The 26,443-nt window shown below is 40.9% G+C and overlaps 1 protein-coding gene across 1 annotated transcript in view; it reads right to left on the reverse strand.

Moving 5' to 3' along the window:
- LOC117186645 (diphosphomevalonate decarboxylase-like) overlaps positions 1-24,511 on the reverse strand; it is a 31,254-nt gene extending 6,743 nt beyond the window's left edge. Inside the window, exons 1-2 of the mRNA XM_033387681.1 lie at positions 24,356-24,511; positions 24,226-24,296 (exon numbers count right to left, since the gene is read on the reverse strand). Of these exons, the coding sequence (XP_033243572.1) occupies positions 24,226-24,296; positions 24,356-24,407 (123 nt within the window). The 5' untranslated portion in view covers positions 24,408-24,511. The remainder of the gene's footprint in view (positions 1-24,225; positions 24,297-24,355) is intronic.
- Positions 24,512-26,443: the final 1,932 nt, after the last annotated feature.

Below are 26,443 nucleotides of genomic sequence, written 5' to 3' on the forward strand. Positions count from 1 at the left end.
CTTCTTCTCTTTGTTCGATCCTTATGTAGGCGACGGCTGCAAAGGCGTTTATGCTCGCGTCTGTAAAGATGTGTAATTGAATATTAGATGTTTGTATCGTTAGACCGAGATATCGTGAAACCCTTAATTCTTCGATGTTTTTAGGTTGCCGTGCCCGTATTGTCCAATTGCTGACCTCCATACGTCCTGCAGTTTTATCTCTGCCTGTATTATATAGAAGCCCAATAGTCCTAAGGGATCGAAGATGGTCATGACTATACGTAGAATTGACCGCTTCATCATAGTTTTCGTTTCGTAGTATATGTCATCTCGAAACTTATTGACGAAGGTGAAGTAATCATGCCACCACACACCAAGCACTCGTTCTCGTCTTCTTGAGTCCGTCATCTCGATGGGGCGTTCTTGATGATATCCATCTCTTGAGAGCGCTCTCATCACGGTGTTTGAGTTAGATATCCAACCTCTCATCTCGAAGCCTCCTTCTTTGTGTATGTTATGCGCTAGGCGGACCATTTCGTCTTCCGAGTCCCAGCTTTGGAGCCAGTAATCTACAAAGGTGTTGCGAAGTATAGCCTGTACTGCCTTTCTTTGTTCCTTGATGAACCTTTCTTCGTTTCTATCTCTCACGTAGGTCGCTGCTGCTGGGAACAAGAAACACCAAAGGTCATTACGCTCATTACGTGCCTATCCGGTTCTCGACTGGTGTCACCATATCTCCAGAGAACCTGCTGTGAGCTTTGATCATCCGCACATATCCTGACCTGGTGAAACATTTCTCTAATATCTCCGCAGATTCCAATAGACATCTGTCAAAATCGCGATATTACTCCTAGAAGCGATGGCAATTGGTCCGGGCCTTTTAGTAGCATTGAATTCCACTTTGGCTGCTGCGTCCCATACGAGTCTTAATTGGCCTTTGTTCGGGTCGGATCGCGAATGAAGGGGTTTTGCCCATGCAGGTTGGTAGCCGGCGCCGGTGCGGCCATTGGATACCACATAGCGCCAGCTGGTATTGTCTCGTTCGGATTCAGCCCATTAGACATTCCAATCCGCGTTGCTTCCATGGGTCCTTACATGTGAACTCATTAGGCCTCCTGCTTGAGGTAGTCTGGAATGCGTCGGGATGGGGCGCCTTCCCTCGCTAGATTCCGACTAACGCCGTTTATTTTACTCCGGTGTCTTTTTTCGCACAGTCCTGGTTTGTGGTTATACACGAACCTCGTGTCGCTTGAATGAAAGAGATTAGCCTTTCCGTCCAACTGTATGAGGATATCTCACCTGCAAAGTCGAATCTGTCGTGATGCAGCTGATGTTACAACTATTATTGCCACGCCGGGCAACGCCTATTCGCTTCTAGCTCTTGCTTAAGCCGGTTGTGTTTTTTTCTTGCTCCTGCGTTCTCCGCCCTTTGCTTCAATATCATTCAACATTGTTGTAACTTTGTTTTGATATATCATCGAATCTCTTTAATTTGATTATACTTTGTGTTAATCACCAGTGTTTCGTTTGTAAAAAAGTGTTTAATATAAATACAATATCGCAACGTAACGCATCGGACTCGTGCAGGCAATTTGTTATTGTTTTTTACCCAGCCTGCTTTTCGTTGTCGTTTCTTCGGTATGCACTGTTCTCGCGCATCAGCGTTTGCATCGCCCACACTCTCTCGAAAGCATAAGCGGGCCTGCTGCTCGCATTGTTGCTCTCACTCGCTCTGGATTGCCTATGCTCTCCCTCTTTGTGTTTCTGCTTTGGTGAGTTTACTGCTCGTTTTCTGCACTTCGTTGGATCATCTGCTGAATTGGATCTGAATTATTGCCTCTGCTGCTGATTGTCGGGCTCGCTCTGGTGTCTGCTGTCCCATTTTGCCTGCGCTCTCACTCTGTTCTTTTATTATTCGTGCACAGTGATTGTACTACTGTCAATAATGGCAATTGTTTGCAGTGCAAAGAAATGTGAATTCGGTGGTGTAATCATTTGTGATTCATTCCTTAGCTGCTGGCTGTGCGAAAATTTTGCCCACATAAAATGTGCTGGTGGCGGAAATTTTGGCCGGCTAAACGATCTGAACTCGAAACCTTCATCCCTGCCTCCCACCTTCATCTATCGAAAGCATTTGTTACTCCATGAGGTCATGCCTCGCCATTATCTGTAAATCCGCCAACGGCGGCTCCGGCTGTTGCTGCCAATTCTTCTGCCCCAGGACGGAGATCTCTTTTAGGAGTGGCAACACCATCACGATCTCGCTCGGGACTTCAACTTAGAGCAGTGGTCCCTCGGAAAGCAATATTTATTTCCCGTCTTATTGCTAAGGCTACAACGGAGGACGTTAAACAACATATTTCCTCTAAACTTAACGCTTCGCCTGATGATATAGGTGTGACTAAATTTACATTTAAACATAAGAGCAACATATCATCCTTTAAAATTCTTCTCCATGATTCTTTACTATCCAAATCTCTTGAACCGTCAATATGGCCTGAGCATACAATTATGCATGAGTTCCTTCACAAAGATTCGAGCCCGAGTCCCAGAATTACCGAACCTGCTGCTCCAAAATACTGATGTACGATTTTTCTATTCACTATCAGAACGTTCGCAGTTTTTTTGGCAAATTGCGTCAAATTCATACAAATAGTGCGTCTTTTGATTTCGATGCCATCGCTTTTACCGAAACCTGGCTTAACTCTTCTATCAATGATCATGAAATTTTCATTGAAAAATTCACTATTTGTAGAATGGACCGCCCATCTTTAGCAGGTGGGGTTCTCCAAGTATTTGTCATACTTAAAAAATAATAAATCTAGGCTCTATAAAAAGTACCAGAAGGCGGGCTCCACGTCGGCCTTAGCTTTATACTCCTTCGCTCGCTCTCTGTTCCTTGCCGTTAATAGTCAGTGTTATAATCATTACTTTTCACAATGTAGTAGAAACTTTCAAAGTGATTCTAAACGAGGGGGAACGTTGTGAGTTGCTGCGTACACCGCAACTCTACAGTTATACCCGATACTAAGTCAGTATAACTCTCCTCCGGCAGACGCCGCTAATATTAAACGACACGACAAAGAGTGCGTGCGAGAGAGACAGAAAATCAGTCTGAGCGTGACGTCGGGCGCTGCGTAGCCACTGAAAATTGATTTCTTGCTTTTGGCTACAAAAATGATCCGATCTGATCCAGTTTCAGCAATCTGATAGATATGGTCATTATCTATGATTCTGCGTTTTTAGTTTTCTCGAATGTTCAATATTGTGGATGCAACAGATTTTCGTCTTTTGTGGGGGCGGAAGGGGGTGAGGCGAAATTCTGAGATATACGTTTTATAGTGAGATCTAACAGAAGTGCGGATACCAAATTTGGTTATTCTAGCCTTAATAGTCTCTGAGATTTGTGGATGCCCCAGATTTTCGTCCTTTGCGGGGGCGGAAGGGGGTGTGGCGAAATTTTGACACGAAACGGTCAAGGTCCGATATCACAGGAGTGTGGATACCAAATTTGGTTGCTCTGGCTCTTATAGGTTCTGAGATCCTTGAACTCATATTTTGCAATTGACAAAACCGACCATGAAACCTGTGTGTTAGAGAGAGACAGAGCGAGAAAGAATGAAATTGTTTTCTTGATTCTGGCTATAATCATTATACGATCTGGTTCAGATTTTGCACTGTAGAAGATATGGTCATCCTCACCGATTCTGCGTTTTTGGTTTTATCGTATCTTTAAAAATGTGGATGCCACAGATTTTCGTCCTTTGTGGGGGCGGAAGTGGGCGGGGCGAAGTTTTGAAATATTTTTGTAGCAGTGACATATCACAGAAGTCTGGATCCAAAACATCGTTGCTCTAGCTCTTATAGTCTTTGAGCACTAGGCGCTGAAGGGGACGGACGGACGGACGGACGGACAGACGGACAGACAGACAGGGCTCAATCGACTCGGCTATTGATGCTGATCAAGAATATATATACTTTATGGGGTCGGAAACGATTCCTTCTGGACGTTACACACATCCACTTTTACCACAAATCTAATATACCCCAATACTCATTTTGAGTATCGGGTATAAAAACAGAAGCATCTGCGGTTGGCATTGCAAATTTATTCTAACCTAATCCACCGTGGTTTTCAAATTGGTTTGCAGACGGATGTAGTTTTTACGGACTTCAGCAAGGCATTCGATTCTGTGAACCATGCTCTGCTTATTCACAAGCTCTCTTTATTAGGGTTCCCAACGAATCTTCTAGATTGGATTTTGTCCTATCTCTCTAACCGTACTCAACGTGTTTTGTTTTCTAACGTGTTGTTAAATACTGTTAATGTTACTTCAGGTGTGCCACAGGGAAGTCATCTGAGCCCGCCTCTGTTTATTTTATTTTTGAATGACCTTCCTCAAGTTATAACATACTCTACTACACTAATGTATGCTGATGATGTTAAAATCTGTCTGCCTTAATCTGATTGGTATTTGCACACACGCCTTCAACTTGATCTAAGTGAACTACTACTGTGGTGTTCAACTAATCTTCCTTTTCTGGACCTTTATAAATGCAAAATTATGAGATTTTACCGTCGCGCTCCACATTTTGTCTTATACGTTCTAGGCAATCATGTCCTGGAGCGAATTTTGAGTTCAAATGACCTCGGAGTCTTATTTGACCATAAGATGTGTTTTAACTGCCATATAGCAGTAAATAAAGCAAAGGGTGTTTTAGCGTTCATCAAGCGTTGGTACAAGGAGTTTGAAGACACGTACGTGACGAAACAACTGTATATCTCGTTAGTATGTCCGATTTTTTATTTTTTCCCTGCCTAACTTAAAATGGGACTCGGGTTGAATCTTGCCACCCTACCGATCTAGACTAAATCTTATTGGCCTGCCGTCGTTGCAATATCGCAGAATATGTAATGAGGTAATGTTCGTGCACATGCTTCTTCTCTCCTTCTCAGATTGACTTTTATAATGTAGTGGCACGGGTGTCTATGTCTATTTGCATTGCAGCCTCGGCAGGGAATGGAATCGGGCTTAGTGCACTATCGGTAGTCGGGGTCTTTCCTATCCCTATACTTCCTTGTGCTCGCCATATTATAAACAAATTAAGTGCACTTACACAGACTCTACTTTAATCAAAACAAAACAAAAAAAAGACAACAAATGTAATCAATCCCCGATCGGCATAGATGGCTAGAAGGAATCCGGTAGTCTCGTAATTAATTTAGTGATCATATGTGTAGGAGATCACTAGTTCCTCTATACCCACCCTACCTTCGGCAATGCGTGGAACGATGTTGGCATGGCCCTTATCATAACTACCGCGTCATTATTACACTCGATGTATCATTGGCATTATGCACTTAGACAGAATCGTGGTTATATATTCAAAATTCATGTTAATTCAAAATGGTTCTATTAATCAAGATTCAAGAGATGCACATAACAAAAGGTTCATTAACCTTAGAATATAAGATACAATTCATAGCAAAAACCGAGCCTTTTTACTCACGAAGGTCAACATTTCAATTCAATACGAAATAATGGAATATTACCCAATTCAAACACTTTCCTTGACGAGCTCGCTGGGCCCAATGAACCGCTTTGGTAGCTGTGGAACAATATTAATAATATAAAACGAGGGGGAACGTTGTGAGTTGCTGCGGACACCGCAACTCTACGGTTATACCCGATACTAAGTCAGTATGGCTCTTCTCCGGCAGACGCCGCTAATATTAAACGACACGACAAAGAGTGCGTGCGAGAGAGACAGAAAATCAGTCTGAGCGTGACGTCGGGCGCTGCGTAGCCACTGCAAATTGATTTGTTCCTATTGGCTATTAAAATGATCTGATCTGATCCAGATTCAGCAATCTGATAGATATGGTCAATATCTATGATTCTGCGTTTTTAGTTTTCTCGAATGTGCAATATTGTGGATGCAACAGATTTTCGTCTTTTGCGTGGGCGGAAGGGGGTGGGGCGAAACTTTGAGATACACGTTTTATAGTAAGATCTAACAGGAGTGCGGATACTAAATTTGGTTACTCTAGCCTTAATAGTCTCTGAGATTTTTGAATATCCCTAGATTTTCGTCCTTTGCGGGGGTGGAAGGGGGTGTGGGGAAATTTGGACACGAAACGGTCAAGGTCCGATATCACAGGAGTGTGGATACCAAATTTGGTTGCTCTGGCTCTTATAGGTTCTGAGATCCTTGAACTCATATTTTGCAATTGGCAAAGCCGACCATGAAACCTGTGTGTTAGAGAGAGACAGAGCGAGAAAGAATGAAATTGTTTTCTTGATTCTGGCTATAATAATTATACGATCTGGTTCAGATTTTACACTCTAGAACATATAGTAATCCTCTACGATTCTGCGTTTTTGGTTTTATCGTATCTTTAAAAATGTGGATGCCACAGATTTTCGTCCTTTGTGTGGGCGGAAGTGGGCGGGGCGAAGTTTTGAAATATTTTTGTAGCAGTGACATATCACAGAAGTCTGGATCCAAAACATCGTTGCTCTAGCTCTTATAGTCTTTGAGCACTAGGCGCTGAAGGGGACGGACAGACGGACGGACGGACAGACGGACATGGCTCAATCGACTCGGCTATTGATGCTGATCAAGAATATATATACTTTATGGGGTCGGAAACGATTCCTTCTGGACGTTACACATATCCACTTTTACCACAAATCTAATATACCCCAATACTCATTTTGAGTATCGGGTATAAAAAAACAGTTGAAATAGCGCTTCAGCAGGTATGTAAAAAAATCAAAAAAAATTTACTTGCTTAACTTAACTTACGTAAACCCAAGCAACACCATATTTACGAACAAACCAGACTTCTTGGACGTTGACATGCAATGACTGCATCTTGCAAGAGGCGATGCAATTACTGCACCGTCAAGTGGCCTGTCTGAAACCAGCAGAAGGCTGTTACGCGCGGATCCCAGGCAACAGGCAGCCCTCCTCCCGCCCAACCGACCGAGGGGCGCTGCCGCATGACGCACGGTGCGTAGTCGAACCGAACGCGAACATGCAAGAAAGATAGCTATTAGACTAACATTCGAGGAAAATTAAGACTAAATTTACTAAGAAACTAAGCATGCAATCAAAATACAAATACCACTACAATTACTAATTACTAGAAAGGTGTGTAAGGATGAGTAATTTAATAAGAGGAGGAGAATTAGTGGTGGATATAATATGGTAGAAGGAATTATAATCCGAGCATAAGACCCTAAACGGTTCATGCAAGGAATAATTCGATCTACAAAGTGGAAGGAACAACGGTATAAAATTTCTAGTGAGTCTAATAGGAATCGTGAAGTTTATGCGGCCCAACAGATCAGCGCTGTCTATGTCACCCCTGATCAAGTTGTGCATAAAAATCACACCAAAAATTTTTCTACGGTTAACTAAAGATGGGAGGTTCACTAATAGCAGTCTACTAGAGTAAGATGGGAGTCTCACACCTGCATCCCAGTTAAGGCCCCGCAGAGCAAAGAGTAAAAAGTTTTTCTGTACTGATTCTATACGGTCCTGGTGTACTTTGTACTGAGGGCACCATACGCAAGAGCCGTATTCTAAGATCTGAAGAACAAGCGAGGTATAGAGAGTCTTTGCTACGTATATAGGGGACGTCAAATTCCTTTGACCACCTCTTTATAAACCCAAGCAAGCCCATGGCCTTATTTACCATGGTAGAAATGTGTTCGGAAAACTTTAACTTGGGGTCCAACATAACACCAAGATCATCCACCAGGGTAATTCTCCCAAGAGAACCACCAAATAGGGTATAGGGAGCCAAAGAGGGGCTAGAACAAGTTTGCGCAACAGTTTGCTATTGAGATCGGATTGCAAGCGAGAATGAAATGTCCTTATACTGGACACAGAGTTTAACATCATCCGCATACATAAGTACTCGAGAGTATGTTAATACCGAAGGCAAGTCATTAATACAGGGTGTGAAGAGTAAGGGGCCTAGATGGCTGCCCTGTGGTACTCCCGAAGAAACCTTTACTGGTAAAGAGAAGGAGTTTCTGAAGAGGACTCTTTGAGACCTGGAACAAAGATAACTAGAAATCCATCTTGCCGATCGATTGTGTTAACTCCTCCTTTACTTATGTGGACGACGTCCTCGGATTTCTTGAAGCCGTCAATTAGCTCTTGGAGGTCACGTTGGCGTCTGTTTCTGAGAGCACTTTGGTAGAGTTTCGATGAGGCAAAGAGAAGGAAGTAGGAAGTATAAAAACGATTACTGACAGTCCAGATATTATCGGTGGGGCACCCAGCCTGTTGGCGTGGATGCCTATTGCTTCTTATTTATGGTCGGCCATGTTAACCGAGTTGTGCGACAGCGTGGCCCCATTCGCCACTTAACGTCTGCCATTCGCTTGTATTGCTCCTTTATGATAAGGTTACAGGTTGACATTTCATGTCAAAATTTCGCCACACCCCCTTCCGCCCCCGCAAAGGACGAAATCTGGGGCATCCACAAATTTCAGAGACTATTAACGCTAGAGTAACCAAATTTAGTATCCGCACTCCTGTTAGATCTCACTATAAAACGTATATCTCAAAATTTCGCACCACCCCCTTCCGCCCACACAAAGGACGAAAATCTGTTGCATCCACAATATTGCAGATTCGAGAAAACTAAAAACGCAGAATCATAGATAACGACCATATCTATCAGATTCCTGAATCTGGATCAGATCAGATAATTTTTATAGCCAAAAGGAACAAATTAATTTTCAGTGGCTACGCAGCGCCCGACGTCACGCTCAGACTGATTTTCTGTCTCTCTCGCACGCACTCTTTGTCGTGTCGTTTAATATTAACGGCGTCTGCCGGAGGAGAGCCATACTGACTTAGTATCGGGTATAACCGTAGAGTTGCGGTGTCCGCAGCAACTCACAACGTTCCCCCTCGTTTTTTTTTTATACCCGATACTCAAAATGAGTATTGGGGTATATTAGATTTGTGGTAAAAGTGGATGTGTGTAACGTCCAGAAGGAATCGTTTCCGACCCCATAAAGTATATATATTCTTGATCAGCATCAATAGCCGAGTCGATTGAGCCCTGTCTGTCTGTCCGTCTGTCCGTCCGTCCGTCTGTCCGTCCCCTTCAGCGCCTAGTGCTCAAAGACTATAAGAGCTAGAGCAACGATGTTTTGGACCCAGACTTCTGTGATATGTCACTGCTACAAAAATATTTCAAAACTTCGCCCCGCCCACTTCCGACCCCACAGTGGACGAAAATCTGTGGCATCCACAATTTTAAAGATATGAGAAAACCAAAAACGTAGAATTGTAGAGAATGACCATATCTTTAAGACTGCGGAATCTGAACTGGATCGTATTATTATTATAGCCAGCATCAAGAAAACAATTTCATTTTTTCTCGCCCTGTCTCTCTCTAACACACACATAGGCGGCTTTGCTTAGAGTAAAACATTAGCACCTAGATCTCAGAGACTATAAAAGCTAGAGCAACCAAATTTGGTATCCACACTCCTTATATATCGGACCGAGACGAGTTTGTTTCAAAATTTCGCCACACCCCCTTCCGCCCCCGCAAAGGACGAAAACCTGGGGATATTCAAAAATCTCAGAGACTATTAAGGCCAGAGTAACCAAATTTGGTATCCGCACTCCTGTTAGATCTTACTATAAAACGTGTATCTCAAAATTTCACCACACCCCCTTCCGCCACAACAAAGGACGAAAATCTGTTGCATCCACAATATTGCACATTCGAGAAAACTAAAAACGCAGAATCATAGATAATGACCATATCTATCAGATTGCTGAATCTGGATCAGATCAGATCATTTTTATAGCCAATAGGAACAAATCAATTTGCAGTGGCTACGCAGCGCCCGACGTCACGCTCAGACTGATTTTCTGTCTCTCTCGCACGCACTCTTTGTCGTGTCGTTTAATATTAGCGGCGTCTGCCGGAGGAGAGCCATACTGACTTAGTATCGGGTATAACTGTAGAGTTGCGGTGTCCGCAGCAACTCACAACGTTCCCCCTCGTTTTTTTTTAATCTTAGAGAAAAACATTAACTTTAAATTTTGTTAATAAATTAAAAAAAATGTCTAGCCTCTTATTTTTAATCGAATTTTTTGCTTAACACCGCTCATTAAGTTCTGCACACACTCGTTGGTAATCCTACGGGTTGCACGCATCCAGTTTTTTTTCATATCTTGCATGTTTTCGGAGGCCCAATATCGCTCAATTGGCCGGAGCTCTGGGCAATTTGGTGGGTTCTCCTCTTTTGACACGAAATTGATGCGTTTTGAATCAAGTAGCGCTAAAGTTGAGCGGGCATAGTGCGCGGACGCCAGATCTGGCCAAAATATTCTGGACACATTGTGTTTTTCATAAAAAGGTATAAGATGCTTTTTCAAACACTCCTTCATGAACACATCGGCGTTGATTGTCCCTTTTGTGAAAAAAGCACTGGTTCTTAGGCCACAGGTGCAAATGGCCTGCAATATTAGCACTTTCTCCCCAAATTTATCGACTTGAATTGTTGACACCGACTCGTCAACAGTTCCACCTTTAACTTTTGTATAAAACTGAGGGCCGGGTAAAGTTTTCGAGTCCAATTTGACATAAGTTTTTTCCCGTCCATCCCGGTCCCACCAGTAAATAGACGTTCCGGACCTCCGGATATTGCCACCACAGGTACTAGGCCTGTGGTGCCCAAACCACTGGTGGGAGTCCCACCAAAACGACAAGTTTTTGTCTCACGGCTGGCCCCTGACCTCACATCTAATGATGTAATTGCTTTCATTCAAAGCAAAATAAAAGCCGTGGGTTTAAAGGTGGAGAAATTCAACTTCTCTTATGCCAGGGAGATAGCCTCGTTTAAGATAAGCATCTCCCCAACTCAATTTGACACCATTTGCTTCGCCAAATTTTGGCCGGAGCATTTGGTGGTGAAGGAGTTTAAGGCTAAGAAGAAGAATAGGCCCCGCATATCCCTTAAAAATCTTTCCAGTGTGCCACCCTCAACCTCAACTTCCTCTTCCTCAACTTCCCGTCTTGCTTCCACTTTTCCAAAAAACTAACTTCTCTTTTAGTAACCTATCAGAATGTAAGAGGCTTGCGTAGTAAGCTCAGCATTCTTTTCCGGGATAGTGTTGCATTTGCTTCCCACGTTATTGTGTTTAATGAAACCTGGTTAAAGCCGGACATTCTTAGTTCCGAGGTTTTGGCAGGTCGGTACACAACTTTTAGAAAGGACCGTTCGTCTCGACGTGCAGGGGGGGTTCTAATTGCAGTGGACTCTTACTTCACGTCGGAACACTTCACAGTCCAAGTTCAACAGGAACTGGAATTCCTGTGTGTAAAACTGATTCTTAACGCTTTCGCTATATTCATTACTTGCTCGTATATCCCACCTTCTTCGGATATTTCAATTTATGAGAAGCACTTGTCCGCTTTACCCGCTGTTTCTTCCTCGCTATCTGATAAAGATCGTATGATAGTTCTTGGTGACTTCAACTTGCCAGGAACTGTTTGGTCTCCGGTAAACGAGTCTAGTATCCTAGTGCCCATGTCACGACATGACTTTGTTGACGGCTTGCTTGACCTGTCCCTGTCTCAAGTCAATCATGTGAAAAATTCCTTGGGTCGATTGCTTGATCTGTGCTTTGTATCGGATCCGACCATAGTGTTGTTAACCCGAGCCCTTCCGCTCACTATACCTGAAGACGCCTACCACCCTACTTTCGAGGTGTCGCTAGATATAGGACCAACTGTATTGGATCGGTCGAGTAGGCTACCTGAGCGTGTCCGCTGCTTTCGTAAAGCCGAGTTTGCGAAGCTTAATAGCCTGATTAGGGATTTTGATTGGTCCGCTTTGTACTTGTGCACTGATGTCATAAAAGGCACAAACATTTTTTACAATGCTCTTGGTACATTTTTTGATTCTTGTGTCCCGCTTTCTTGTCCGACTAGATCTGGAAAACCCCCTTGGTTTACCAAAGAGTTATCCAGGCTAAATAACTTAAAATCAAGGCTTTATAAAAATTTTCAAGAAGTGGGTTCTCCTACTTCTCACTCTCGCTATGTAATAGCTCGATCAAACTTTTCAGTTCTTAATGCTCAATGCTATAAGAACTACCTATCTCGATGCAGGATACGTTTTTCTCAGGACCCTAAACAGTTTTACTGCTTCGTAAACAGTAAGCGTAGAACGTCCGCACACCCATCCTCGCTATCATTTTGTAATACGTCGACAAATAATGATCAGGCAATTGCCGATCTTTTTGCCCAATTTTTCCAAACCACCTATTCTGAGGAGATTTATAAGGGGGCGATCAACCACCACGAACTTGTTAGAGCTTACCTCTTTCATTATTAAAGGCTTTCAAGGTAACTTACAGACGGATGTTATTTACACCGACTTTAGTAAAGCATTCGACTCTGTAAACCATTCCCTTTTAGCGCATAAACTTGACCTTTTAGGGTTTCCGCCCAACCTCCTGAGATGGATTTCTAGCTATCTTTGTTCCAGGTCTCAAAGAGTCCTCTTCAAAAACTCCCTCTCTTTACCAGTAAAGGTTTCTTCGGGAGTACCACAGGGCAGCCATCTAGACCCCTTACTCTTCACACTCTTTATTAATGACTTGCCTTCGGTATTAACATACTATCGAGTACTACATATGTATGCGGATGATGTTAAACTCTGTGTCCAGTACAAGAACATTTCATTTCATTATCGCTTGCAATCCGATCTCAATAACTTTCAGTCATGGTGCTGTGCAAACTTGTTACACCTTAATGCCTCGAAATGCAAAGTTATGACATTTCATCGTTCTAGCCCTTTGTTGGCTCCCTATGCCCTATTTGGTGGTTCTCTTGAGAGAATTACCCTGGTGGATGATCTGGGTGTTATGTTATACCCCAAGTTAAAGTTTTCTGAACACATTTCTACCATGGTAAATAGGGCCATGGGCGTGCTTGGGTTTATAAAGAGGTGGTCAAAGGAATTTGACGACCCTTATACAACAAAGACTCTCTATACCTCTCTTGTTCGTCCGATCTTAGAATACGGCTCCTGCGTATGGTGGCCTCAGTACAAAGTACACCGTATAGGACCGTATAGAATCAGTACAGAAAAACTTTTTACTCTTTGCTCTGCGGGGCCTTAACTGGGATGCGGGTGTATTACTCCCATCTTACTCTAGTAGACTACTATTAGTAAAACTCCCATCCTTAGTTAACCGTAGAACCGTCAGGGGTGACATAGACAGCCCTGATCTGTTGAGCCGCATAAACTTCACGATTCCTATTAGACTCACTAGAAATTTTATACCGTTGTTCCTTCCACTTTGTAGATCGAATTATTCCTTGCATGAACCGTTTAGGGTCTTATGCTCGGATTATAATTCCTTCTACCATATTATATCCACCACTAATTCTCCTCCTCTTATTAAATTACTCATCCTTACACACCTTTCTAGTAATTAGTAATTGTAGTGGTATTTGTATTTTGATTGCATGCTTAGTTTCTTAGTAAATTTAGTCTTAATTTTCCTCGAATGTTAGTCTAATAGCTATCTTTCTTGCATGTTCGCGTTCGGTTCGACTACGCACCGTGCGTCATGCGGCAGCGCCCCTCGGTCGGTTGGGCGGGAGGAGGGCTGCCTTTTGCCTGGGATCCGCGCGTAACAGCCTATTGCTGGTTTCACACGGGCCACTTGACGGTGCAGTAACTGCATCGCCTCTTGAAAGATACAATCATTGCACGTCAACGTCCAAGTAAATGTAGAGTTGCGGTGTCCGCAGCAACTCACAACGTTCCCCCTCGTTTTTGTCTGAGGTTGTGACACAGATCGCTCTAAGATGAAGCGTGTTGTAGAACTTTCGACACTTCATCCTCATCATACCTTCATATATGGAAGGCGAACCATTTCTAAGAGAACCAAAAATAATTTTATCTACTGAAGTGTAAATATTAAACACAACTTTGAACTTGTTGGGGAAGTGGAAAGAATGAGAAATTTTTGATAAAATCAAAGCATTCTGTTTGATACAGCTGCATCCAATTCTATAGAATTTAACAGCGCTGTTTTCCTCCTAGACAAAAATATGAAACCGAAACCTCTTATACCTCCCGTGCAGAAATAACATCAGTGAAATATATTTGCGGGCAGCTTTTGAGCCATGTGCCTAGCTAAATCAGGAACAAACGTTCAGCTTTTTGCCAGATTTTAAAATTCCTGGAACACTATTGAACAAACAAACTGTACGTTGGCACGCATTCAAATGGAAGAAGAAATATAATAACTTATATCTCGCAATTTGAATTGACATGACATCATGCGCGTACACACTCGTTCGTTTACACTTATTCAGTATCTCATTCTAGTTCATGGATGAGAGAACTAAGACCAAGAGGAGAGGGGAGACCCAGACTGGCAAGAGTAGACCGTGATAAAACACCAAGTTTTGGCAAGATTATTTTTGAGGTGTTATATTTCTTTCAGACTTCTTAAGAGTATGAATGGGGAGAAATTGCAAAAATAAATTTTGTCGATAATGATGTGAAAACGACAACGACAGGCGAACATACAATATACAGTGGTGAGCACGTGTGGATACATGTTTATCACTTTTCACTTTAAGCGCCTGTAAAATCTTTAAAAATGAATCAATCCTTGTGATTTTTTTTTTTTAAAGATTCATTAATTTATTGAGATTGAAAAAAGACAACAATTTCAATTCAAAGAGATCCTTTTCCTTAAGAGATTTTAATTTTTTCAAAAAAAGAGCATGTATCCACTTTTGCACGTTTCAAATTTTTTTACTTTAATAATTTTTTAAAAATATTTGTTCCAAAGGGCCTTAGCTTCTATCATATTCCGAATAAGTATTGGCATGCTCTCGACTAAATTTAGTAGGTGCTGGCAAGGTATCATGCGCCACTCCGACCTCTCGCGCTCCCAAAGACTCACCCAATCCCTTTGGTGCAGACTCGTACTTTTCCAATGTTTTTTAAACAGAGCCCATCGATTTGCAATGGGATTTAGATCTGGACTATTCAGCAGGCCACTGGATTAAGTGAAAACTCGAATTATTGGGACGATTTTTCACGAATTTAGCCGTGAGATCTGAGATCTAGGCGCTAATGTTTTACTCTAAGCAAAGCCGGCTATGCTACGTGTGTGTTAGAGACAGGGCGAGAAAAAATGAAATTGTTTTCTTGACGCTGGCTATAATAATAAGACGATCTTATTCAAATTCTGCAGTCTAAAAAATATGGTCATTCTCTACGATTCTGCGTTTTTGGTTTTCTCGTATCTTTAAAATTGTGGATGCCACAGATTTTCGTCCTTTGTGGGGGCGGAAGTGGGCGGGGCGGAATTTTGAAATATTTTTGTAGCAGTGACATATCACAGAAGTCTGGATCCAAAACATCGTTGCTCTAGCTCTTATAATCTTTGAGCACTAGGCGCTAATAGGGACGGACAGACGGACGGACGGACAGACGGACAGAAAGACATGGCTCAATCGACTCGGCTATTGATGCTGATCAAGAATATATATACTTTATGGGGTCGGAAACGATTCCTTCTGGACGTTACACACATCCACTTTTACCACAAATCTAATATACCCCAATACTCATTTTGAGTATCGGGTATAAAAATCACAAGGATTCTTCGTTTTTAAAAATTTTACAGGCGCTTAAAGTGAAAAGTGATAAACATGTATCCACATGTGCTCGCCACTGTATACAGTATGGCTACATTAAACGACAAAGAGTGCGTTCGAGAGAGACAGAAAATCAGTCAGAGCGTGTCGACGTTTTCGTCTTTTGTGGGGGCGGATGGAGGTGGGACTCGAATTATTGGGACGATTTTTCACGAATTTAGCCGTGAGATCTGAGATCTAGGCGCTAATGTTTTACTCTAAGCAAAGCCGGCTATGCTACGTGTGTGTTAGAGACAGGGCGAGAAAAAATGAAATTGTTTTCTTGACGCTGGCTATAATAATAAGACGATCTTATTCAAATTCTGCAGTCTAAAAAATATGGTCATTCTCTACGATTCTGCGTTTTTGGTTTTCTCGTATCTTTAAAATTGTGGATGCCACAGATTTTCGTCCTTTGTGGGGGCGGAAGTGGGCGGGGCGAAGTTTTGAAATATTTTTGTAGCAGTGTCATATCACAGAAGTCTGGATCCAAAACATCGTTGCTCTAGCTCTTATAATCTTTGAGCACTAGGCGCTAATAGGGACGGACAGACGGACGGACGGACAGACGGACAGAAAGACATGGCTCAATCGACTCGGCTATTGATGCTGATCAAGAATATATATACTTTATGGGGTCGGAAACGATTCCTTCTGGACGTTACACTCATCCACTTTTACCACAAATCTAATATACCCCAATACTCATTTTGAGTATCGGGTATAAAAATCACAAGGATTCTTCGTTTTTAAAAATTTTACAGGCGCTTAAAGTGAAAAGTGATAAACATGTATCCACATGTGCTCGCCACTGTATACAGTATGGCTACATTAAACGACAAAGAGTGCGTTCGAGAGAGACAGAAAATCAGTCAGAGCGTGTCGACGTTTTCGTCTTTTGTGGGGGCGGATGGAGGTGGGGCGAGATTTTGAAACACACTTGTAGCAGTGAGCTCTCTACAGTGAGCAAAAAGAAATACACTTGTAACAGTGAGTTCTGCAGTGAAAATTTACAAATAGTTTTTTAACAGTGAGAGCTCTACAGTCAGGTCTAATAGTCTCTAAGATCTGTGGATGCCACAGATTTTTTTCCTTTGCGGGGGCGGAAGGGGGTGGGGCGAAGTTTTGAAATGTACTTGTGCAGGTTCGAGACAGGGCGAGAAAAAATGAAACTGTTTTCTTGATTCTGGCTAAAATAATAATACGATCCAATTCAGTTTCTGCAGTCTAGAAGATATGGTCATTCGCTACGATTCTGCGTTTTTGGTTTTCTAGTATCTTTTAAATTGTGAATGCCAAAGATTTTCGTCCTTTGTGGGGGCGGAAGTAGGCGGGGCGGAGTTTTGAAATATACTTGTAACAGTGACATATCACAGAAGTCTGGATACAAAATTTAGTTGCTCTAGATTTTATAGTCCTTGAGCACTAGGCGTTCTTAGGGAGGGAGGGACGGACGGACGGACAGACAGACATGGCTCAATCGACTCGGCTATAGATGCTGATCAAGAATACATACTTTATGGGGTCGGAAACGCTTCCTTCTGGACGTTACACACATCCACTTTTACCACAAATCTAATATACCCCTATACTCATTTTGAGTATCGGGTATAACGAAGGGTAACGTTGTAACCTTGCTGCTACGGCCGCAACTCTACATTTATACCCGATACTCATTTAGTATGGCTCCCCTCCGGTAGAGGGCGCTTACATTGACAAATAGTGTGTTCGATAGAGACAGAAAATAAATCAGAACGTGTAGGGCACTGCAAATTGATTTGTTCCTTTTGGCTTTAATAATGATTCCATCTGATCCAGCTTCGGCAATCTAGTAGATAAGGTAATTGTCTATGATTGTGCGTTTTTAATTTACTCGTTTTTTCAAAATTGTGGATGCCACCGATTTTCGTCCTTTGTGGTGTCGAAAGTGGGTGGGGCGAAATTTTGAACTACACTTGTAACAGTGAGATCTAACAGGAGTGTGGACATTAAATTTGATTTCTCTAGCCTTAATAGTCTGTGAGATCTGTATATGCCACAGATTTTCGGCCTTTGCGGGGGCGGGAGGGGGTGAGCGAAATTTTGAAATACACTTCTGAAACTTCGATATCACAGAAGCGTGGATACCAAATTTGGTTGCTCTAACTCTTCTAGTCTCTGAGATCTAGGCGCTCACTTTTTGCGATAGGCAAAGCCGACTATGAAACGTGTGTGTAGAGTGTGTAGAGAGAGACAGAGCGAGAGAAAATGAAATTGTTTTCTTCAAACAATTCGTCTTCACAGATTTTCGCCCTTTGTGGGGGCGTGGCGAAGTTTTGAAATACACTTGTAACAGTGACATATCATATCACACAAGTCTGGATACAAAATGTCGTTGCTCTAGCTCTCATAGTCTTTGAGCACTAGGCCGTCATACGGACGAACAGACGGACAGACATGGCTTAATCGACTCGGCGATTGATGCTGATCAAGAATACATATATATAACTTGTCAGGTTTGAAACGCTTCCTTCTGGACGTTACACACATCCATTTTCACCACAAATCTAATATACCCCTATACTCATTTTAAGTATCGGGTAGAACAACATAGATTGACCGCTTGAGATACTAGTCAAAAATCAACCACCACCTACAGACCAAGCCGGTTGGGGGCGGCTTTAAACGAGTTTATTAACATACATTCTTTAATATACCCGATAGTCAAAGAGTACATACATAGGTATTTTAAATTCTTATCATGTGCTCGCTCTTTCTCTCACACTCTCTCTTTCTCGTCTAGTGTGGTGGCCCCTAGCGGAGTGAGCGAGAATTAACGGACTGTGCAGTATGGAAACAGAAAGAATATTAGCCTGCATAAGTGCAGATAAAAATCTGAAAAATCGTTCAGAAAACTTCGAAAGCCTTTGCAGCACATACAATGCACATAAATTGAGCGGCACCTGTTCATATCATTTACGTGTACATGACAAAATTGGAATCCGCACTGTTATACATCAATTGCAAGAATAGAAAATAGGCCCTCAAATTCTACAATGCGTCAAAAACTCTACCAAAAACCTTGGCATTTAGCAATAGGATTCCCCAAGGAGCTCCCATATCTCCGTTATCCTATTTTTGTATAGCTTATAGCTCTCACTGAAATCATCTTTTTGCACCACTAGGCATTGTTAAACATCTCTCTTCGTTAAAATACAATAGTTACCCCACAATACTGATCCGAATTATTAGATCCACAATCATAACCAGAATAGATTTATGTTTACCTGTATATGGATATGCACCGAAATTACAACTCAAATCACAAATGCAGCATTGATAGCCGGCCTAGGCGCATTTCAAGCGACACCTACTAATAACCTGCTAACCGAAGCTTAAATTAAGACATTTAAATTATCGATATTAATTTCGGAGAGCAATTAGGTGGACGATATTTTGTTCAGTCCGTCCTTACCCAACTGAAATAAGCTCGAGGTTTGCCCACGCAAGAACATGTGTAAAAATCAAGGCCTTGTGATTTGTTGATTGTCATTGCGAATGCCAATCTAATAAGAAATTCAATTAAACTGAATTTTACTTCTCTAAATTTCCATGCCATCAATTATATTTCTTGAGATCTTTAATCTTTTGTGATTTATACTTGTTGGATTCGATGGGCTTAGAAAAGAAGAAAAGGAAGAAAATCAAGCACTGGAACGACTTTGTAGTTCAAAGGCACGACAAGAAATTTCTCATCCCGGAAAAGAAGCGCTGGATGCGACTTCTCAAGTTATATAAGGACGACACACGGAAGTTAAAGGGATATTTTATATGTAGTATAGACACCTGTAGATTCTTTGAAATTAGGCAGGAAACATCGAAACAAATTATGTGTAAATTCCCTGCACTCTATAGAAGATCTATAGAACATTTTAAGGGAGCACCGATCCAGAAATTAAATAACCATACTACTAGAGTTTTTAAAACCTACTGTGCATGCTGTAGCATCTAGAAATGATATCGCATTCGAGTCAAATGCGAGACTTAGCCCGGCAAAACGCTCGCATTGGACCCGCCATGAAAGCTCACAAACGGATCGTTTATGAGCATTTTGCGGGACTCTTGTACGTGGACGTGAGCAGAATACTCTCATATTTACTGTGAGAAAAGTGTGGCTTTCATTGAATTTTTAGATAAAACTTTGTTTGCTAAAATTACATTCTTAAAGCTGGTTGTAAAGGATGCATCAGGAGCATGTGGAGCTTTTTTGACTCTAAGGATGCAGGTTTTGTCCGCACGCTGCAGCATTCAGTTGCGCTATTCTACATATTTTCGTTTGTATATTCCGCAAGTTAAGCAAATAAACACTCACTCACTCAAGAAATACGTATATGTATACCCGATACTCAGTTAGTATGGCTCTTCTCCGGCAGAGAGAAAGAGAGAGAGTGCGCGGCTGGGTTTTCACAGAAACTGCAAATTGATTTGTTCTTTCTAGATATAATAACAATCTGATCTGATCCAGTCAAAAGGATATGGTCATTCTCTACGATTCTACGTTTTTGATTTTCTCGTATCTTCAAAATTGTGGATGCCACAGATTTTCGTCCTGTGCGAGGGCGGAAGGGAGTGGGACATTTTGAAATACACTTGTGCAGGTGCGATATCACAAGAGTGTGGATGCCAAATTTGGTTGCTCTAGCTCTTAATTTCCGAGATATAGGCGCTCATCTGGAGCCGACGAGGAAACGTGGCGTAACTAGAGGGCGACAGAGCGAGAGAGAATGAAATTTTTGTACTTCATTCTTGCTATAATAATGATATGATCTGGTTCATATTCTGCAGTCTAGAAGATATAGTAATTCAGTATAATTTGTTTTTAATTTTCTTTTGACTTCAAACATGTGGATGCCACAGATTTTCGTCCTTCGTGGGGGCGGGGCGAAGTTTTGAAATACACTTGTAACAGTGACATATCTCATTGGCGCTCATTGGGACGGACATACAGACATGGCTTAATCTACTCTGCTATTGATGCTGATCAAGAATATATATACTTTATGGGGTCGGAAACGATTCCTTCTGGACGTTACACACATCCATTTTCACCACAAATCTAATATACCCCAATACTCATTTTGAGTATCGGGTATAAAAACGACCTTTGCAGTATTCCTCTGCTGAAAGGTGTTGGTGTATGTACATATGTACATATGTACATACATATTAGAGCCCTGCACGAGTACACACTAATTCGTATTAACAGTTAGGAGCCACACTGTGCACAGTATCAAAACATGATTCATGTATCCTTTTCACACTATCTTTCAATTCATTTTCTTTCCTTCATTTGCTGACTCATTGACTCAAGGCATAATTGTCGAGTGACTCCTGTCAAATCGTATGACTCGCACTCACACTGTTACGAAAAACGTTGTGACAGAGAGAGAGTGTATGAGGTGTCTCTCTCGCTCAATTTGTTGTGCATTGTTTTGCTCACTGCAGTGTGGAATGTGTGAGTCAAACGAATCGAAAGAAAAGAAAACGTCAAAAAGCTAACGAGAAGGACATTTTCATTTAATTTTCTGTCGGTGCTTGTAATGTTTGCTAATTACTGAAAATGGAAAATTCGATTGTTGGTTCTTTTGATTATGTAAGTTTAGTAGAAAAATGTATGCGTGTGTTTCTATTCGAATATTATGTGCACATTTAATTCGCAGTCCTTGTCACCATCTGGCTTCAAATTACCAGCCGATATAAAAGCAAAATTAATGGCTGGCCAATACAAAATTAGCCAAAAACGTGGCAAAAGCAAGGTGTGGGAAGTTTTTGGTCCTGCCGTTGGAGAGGACAGCAATGTTATTCCAAACATTGTGGCATGTCGAAATTGTTTTCAAGTTTACTGGTGCCACGTCCAATTTGGTCCGGCATAAGTGCTATAAGGTTACCAAATCTGGTTTTAACACAGTGTTCACAGTGCACAGTTCAACAATATCGACTGTTGCTTGTGGAATGACAGTAGCAGCGTAGCCTTTCTGCTTTTGCTGTGATGTGTATCTAAATCATTTGCTGGGAATCGCACTCACACTGGCTTTTTTTGACAGTTCAACTGAATCATGACTCTAGCTCATACATGAGAATGTTGTCAATGTGTTTTTGTAGACAGTGTGAAATATTGATAGTGTTCGAGTGCACACGATTCAGTTAAGCCAGATGGGATAATTTTTGTAATACTGTGCACTCATGCAGGGCTCTAATACATGTATACTTTATATACATACACTTGTTCGCATATCTCTGCGTACACTTAGAAAACGAACTACATACAGTATGTCTATTAATTGTTTGCAAAATGAAAAAAGTCACGCAAGTTCAACTTAAACATAATTATTTATTAGAAAAGGCACTTGTTTTCATGTTCAGTCCTATACAATGGTTTTCTTTAGTGTATTCTTAACAAAATAGGTAACAAAAGAAAATGAAAAAGAAACAAAAACATAAACAATTCATAAAAACAAAACAAATACAGCAAATATCGTGTGTCTATTAAATCTTTGCAAAATGCAAACAGTAATTTTAAAAAAGGTATATCTTTAAATTATGCAGCTCTATTTGGCTAATATTTTGTGTGTCCTCCATTAGCATCCAATACTCCTCTGAGACGTCGCGACATCGATGATATTAGGACATTTATGTCGTAATATTCGGGTATTTTTAGCCACTCCTCGTTTATACACAGAATCAAATTTCCTTTTGAGGTGGGGCGTCGTTTGGCCACCCTTTTCTTTAACAAGGCCCACAAATTCTCGATAGGATTAAGATCCGGACTCTGGGGGGGCGTGTCAATCACTTTGTTGCAATTGTAAAGTAGCCAAGTGCGGCAAATGAATGATTTGTGCTTTGGATCATTGTCCTGGTACAGCTTGTATTTAAGTTTGCTGGTGTTCTGTGGATCAACGAAGCCAAAATTCTGCGCACTTTTTGTCAATTCATTCTTTAAAATGTCCAAATAAAATTCTTTTGTCATAATGTCATTGAAAATGCGCAGCTCTCCAACACCTTTGGAAGAAATGCAGCCCCAAACCATCACTGAAAGCTTGCCAAATTTCACAGTGGGCACAATGTTCTTTGACTGGAGGGCTGTATTTGGCTTACGCCAAACTTTTCCAGGCCCATCATTATAATACAGCATGATCTTGGTTTCGTCACAAAAAATCACGTCGTTCCAGTACTCGAGAGACTTGTCAACATTAAATATCGCAAAGTTTAAGCGTTTCTCAATATTAGCTGTGGATAGCAACGGCTTCTTCCTTGCCACGTGTGAGGAATATCTGTGGACATTTAAAACTTTTCGCACAGTCTCAGGGCAAACGGTCTTGTTTAGATTAATTTTTATATCATTGACCAACTCTCTGAGGCTTGTTTGAGGCTTATTTTCCACGGTTTTCAATATTTTCGAGCAATCCCGCCGATAAAGCTTCTTTGGTCTGCCGGTAGAGGTCTGCAATTCCAGCCTATTTTCTTTTTCCGCACGATTAATAATATTATAGACTGTTCTCAACTTAATATTGAACATCTTGGCCAACTCTTTAGCTGTCTTTCCTTTGCCATAATTAAAATAAACCAATTGTATCAGATTATCTTCGGTTCGTTTACCGGGCATTGCTAAAACTTCAAATAACACAAGAAACTGAACTGAATGCAAGAAAATTTGTAAACGAATGACTGCAAAGAAGACTTAAGAAAAGCACGCGTCTGATCGTTTTTGATTTTGATGTCCCGTTTGTTTTTCCTTCGTCTTCTTTCAATCAGTGTTTACATATTGCAAAGAATTAATAGACAGAGTCATACATGCCGCTTTTTTGTTTTTTTTAATTTCTTTACCGTTTGTCTTGGAATTTTGCCCTTTTTTTTCGTCATACCTACAGCTTAAACACATTTTGATAACAGTTAATAAAAAAAATTCCCCCAACTTATGCCTTTACTCATATTTTCCATGTTGAAGTCAAACTTATGTGCCTTTTTACATTTTGCAAACAATTAATAGACATACTGTATGTACATTTTCATGTTTAGTTGCGGATAACTTCTAATATAAGGCACTTTGGGCAACGATTTTTTTAAAATAATATTCCTTGCTTATTTCTAAACCTATCTACATTTGTTTTTTATTCAATAAAACAAACTTAATAGGAACAAAAAATGTATGAGCCGAGCTTTTGTCAGAGAGTGCACAGAGAGAGAGCAGAAGCTCTAACGTCATGACTGAGCGAGAATATTTAAATGGATTTGATATTCTCTGCAGCATGGGAATATATGAATTATATTATTATTATTATATTATTATATATGAATTGAAATTGGGTTTTATGCGTCTCATTTAGACATGCTGCTGATGAATCGTTTATAACAAGCTTAAATCATCAAAAAATACATGTTTAATAATAATACTAATATAATAAAGTATTGGTGCAACGTAATCTTTTGTATTGCCTATTGTTGATTCGCTCAAATGCTTTGTCTCCACTGTAGTCAATATTTACCTCGTTTGTGCCAAGTGTCATACTAATTGAATCATTAATGGGTAGAATTAATTCTTCATGACGTTTTCCCCCTGGGAAATAGACGTAATTTTTTTAACTTGTACTCAAAAACTTAATGTGGTTTACTCACAATATTTAATAATTGCAATATTGACCGGAGCCTTACAAGTTACCGAAAGCATTGTTTTTTTCTTTATTTAAGAAACTCCTCTTTAAAACCATGGAATATACGAATGAACATTTCAAAAACTCGTCAAGTTAGCGGAGATGAGTTAGCTCGGAACAATAGAATGAAGCAATTAGCCAATTAATGTATACAAACGTTCTACTGAATATCTCATTAAGACCCAGTCTCAAATGTATACCAAGCAAATAGCTGTGAACAAATTTTTCTTCTGCGAATCTGTTGACTGAGAAAGCAGAAAAACACCACGCATACTCGCTCTCTCAATGAACAGAACCACTATCATTTGGTATAGTATAGACGTGCCAAATGAATTATTTGGATAGGATTCCAGGTTTTCAGCTCTGCCGTTCGGTTGGCGCCGCTCCACTTTGTTATACTATTCACACTGACGACCATCCACCATCCACTATCCATTTCGGGGATGGTCCGTAAGGTTTTGCCGCTCTGAAAATTTCCCAGCTAGTCCACCATCCATTTTGGATGTTCCTAAACCGCACGTTTCTATGCGATATTTAGCCGATGGTTTTCAAATGCAACTCTGAATAATTGTCATTCACAACGAAAAAAAGATATTCACTAACGTAAACGTAACGTAAACAACGATTGTGACAAAATAAACAAAAAAACAACAAAAATCATGCCCAATGGCTCGGATGCATTCAAGGCTGGCGATGAGATAGAATGCGCCGTGGCCGAGTCTGCCAGGCTGAAGTTGCAAGTGTGTGGCGAATAAATGGCAGACGACTGACCACATAAAACAAATATTTGTATGCTCTGTAAATGCTTTATGTTATGCATAATTTATCCCCCCCCCCCCCTCCCGGCTACCGCCTTAACCTAACCTAACCTATGCATAATTTATTCTTTAATAATGAGTTTTTTTCGGACATTATCGAGTTGAATCTGGACGGATCATGTAGCCCCATCACCCTTTCTGGCAAGAAGGGCATCCGCCAAAAAATACGACACTTCTTGGATGGCAGAGAGCGACTCGAAGAGCAGAAGGACCTTCACAGGAAGAAGGAAGAACATGAAATGAGGCAGGAAAAGATGGTCGCGGACGTCATCAGCACACAAAAAAAATTCCAGATGATTTATTGGAAGTGCTGAGAAATAAATATAAATAAGTTTATAATTTGCATTACGGTCTAAACAATATTTTGCGATGGCAGATCGTACCTGTTCTGCTGACTGATTAAAATCACCAGAACTGTTGCTGCTATCAGGCTGTTCGCATATTTTGCTGTTGAACCACGACCGGAATAATTGCTACACATCATCCATTATAAGAACAAAAATTAATAAATCTTCCGCTCAAATTTAATGCACTTGTTATTGGCATCAGCTGTTTTTGACGGATGGTGGTTGGTGGATGGTGCCAGTGTGAATCGGAGTTTCACATCTGCCAAAAATTCCACCATTCCCCCGGGATGGGCTCAGTGTGCAGAGCCTATTAGTCTAACAAACTCAATATGCCATATATAACTCTAGAATATACTAATATAGAAAACGCATATACGTTAAACTACATAGTCAGGCAGGCTCCGGTTCTTACTAACTTATGTACTTTGCGTTCTCAGCCGAAATGTTCCGTTTTTCCTCTTTAGGCGCTCACAAATTTTTGTCATCGATTTGTTTCATTTTATCATCATTACTGGCAAACACCAGCTTACCCGGTTGTTTTGTGAATAAACAGCGTGATAGTAGAGAAGTTGTAGTAGAAATAGAAGACGCAAAAAGAAGGCAGAAGGTGCGCGACTTGGGAGGATCAAGACATCTTAGTTGCAACACCCGTCTGTTTATCATATCTGACGAACTGTGAGTAAAACCATGCATATTAAAAACTTAAATTCTATTGATCAAGCTTTCAGATTTTTTAACTCAGATCAGATCGACAAACATACCTTCAAAATGATTTTGGAGAAAGTTGAACTACATCTGGCTTTTTCCTCACCTAATTTTGAAGACCGAATTTAATAAGATATTTATGCAAAACGTTTCCTTTACCGGATTCAGCTTTTATCACGAAGG

Source organism: Drosophila miranda, chromosome XR, assembly GCF_003369915.1.
Source record: "Drosophila miranda strain MSH22 chromosome XR, D.miranda_PacBio2.1, whole genome shotgun sequence".
Taxonomy (NCBI): domain Eukaryota; kingdom Metazoa; phylum Arthropoda; class Insecta; order Diptera; family Drosophilidae; genus Drosophila; species Drosophila miranda.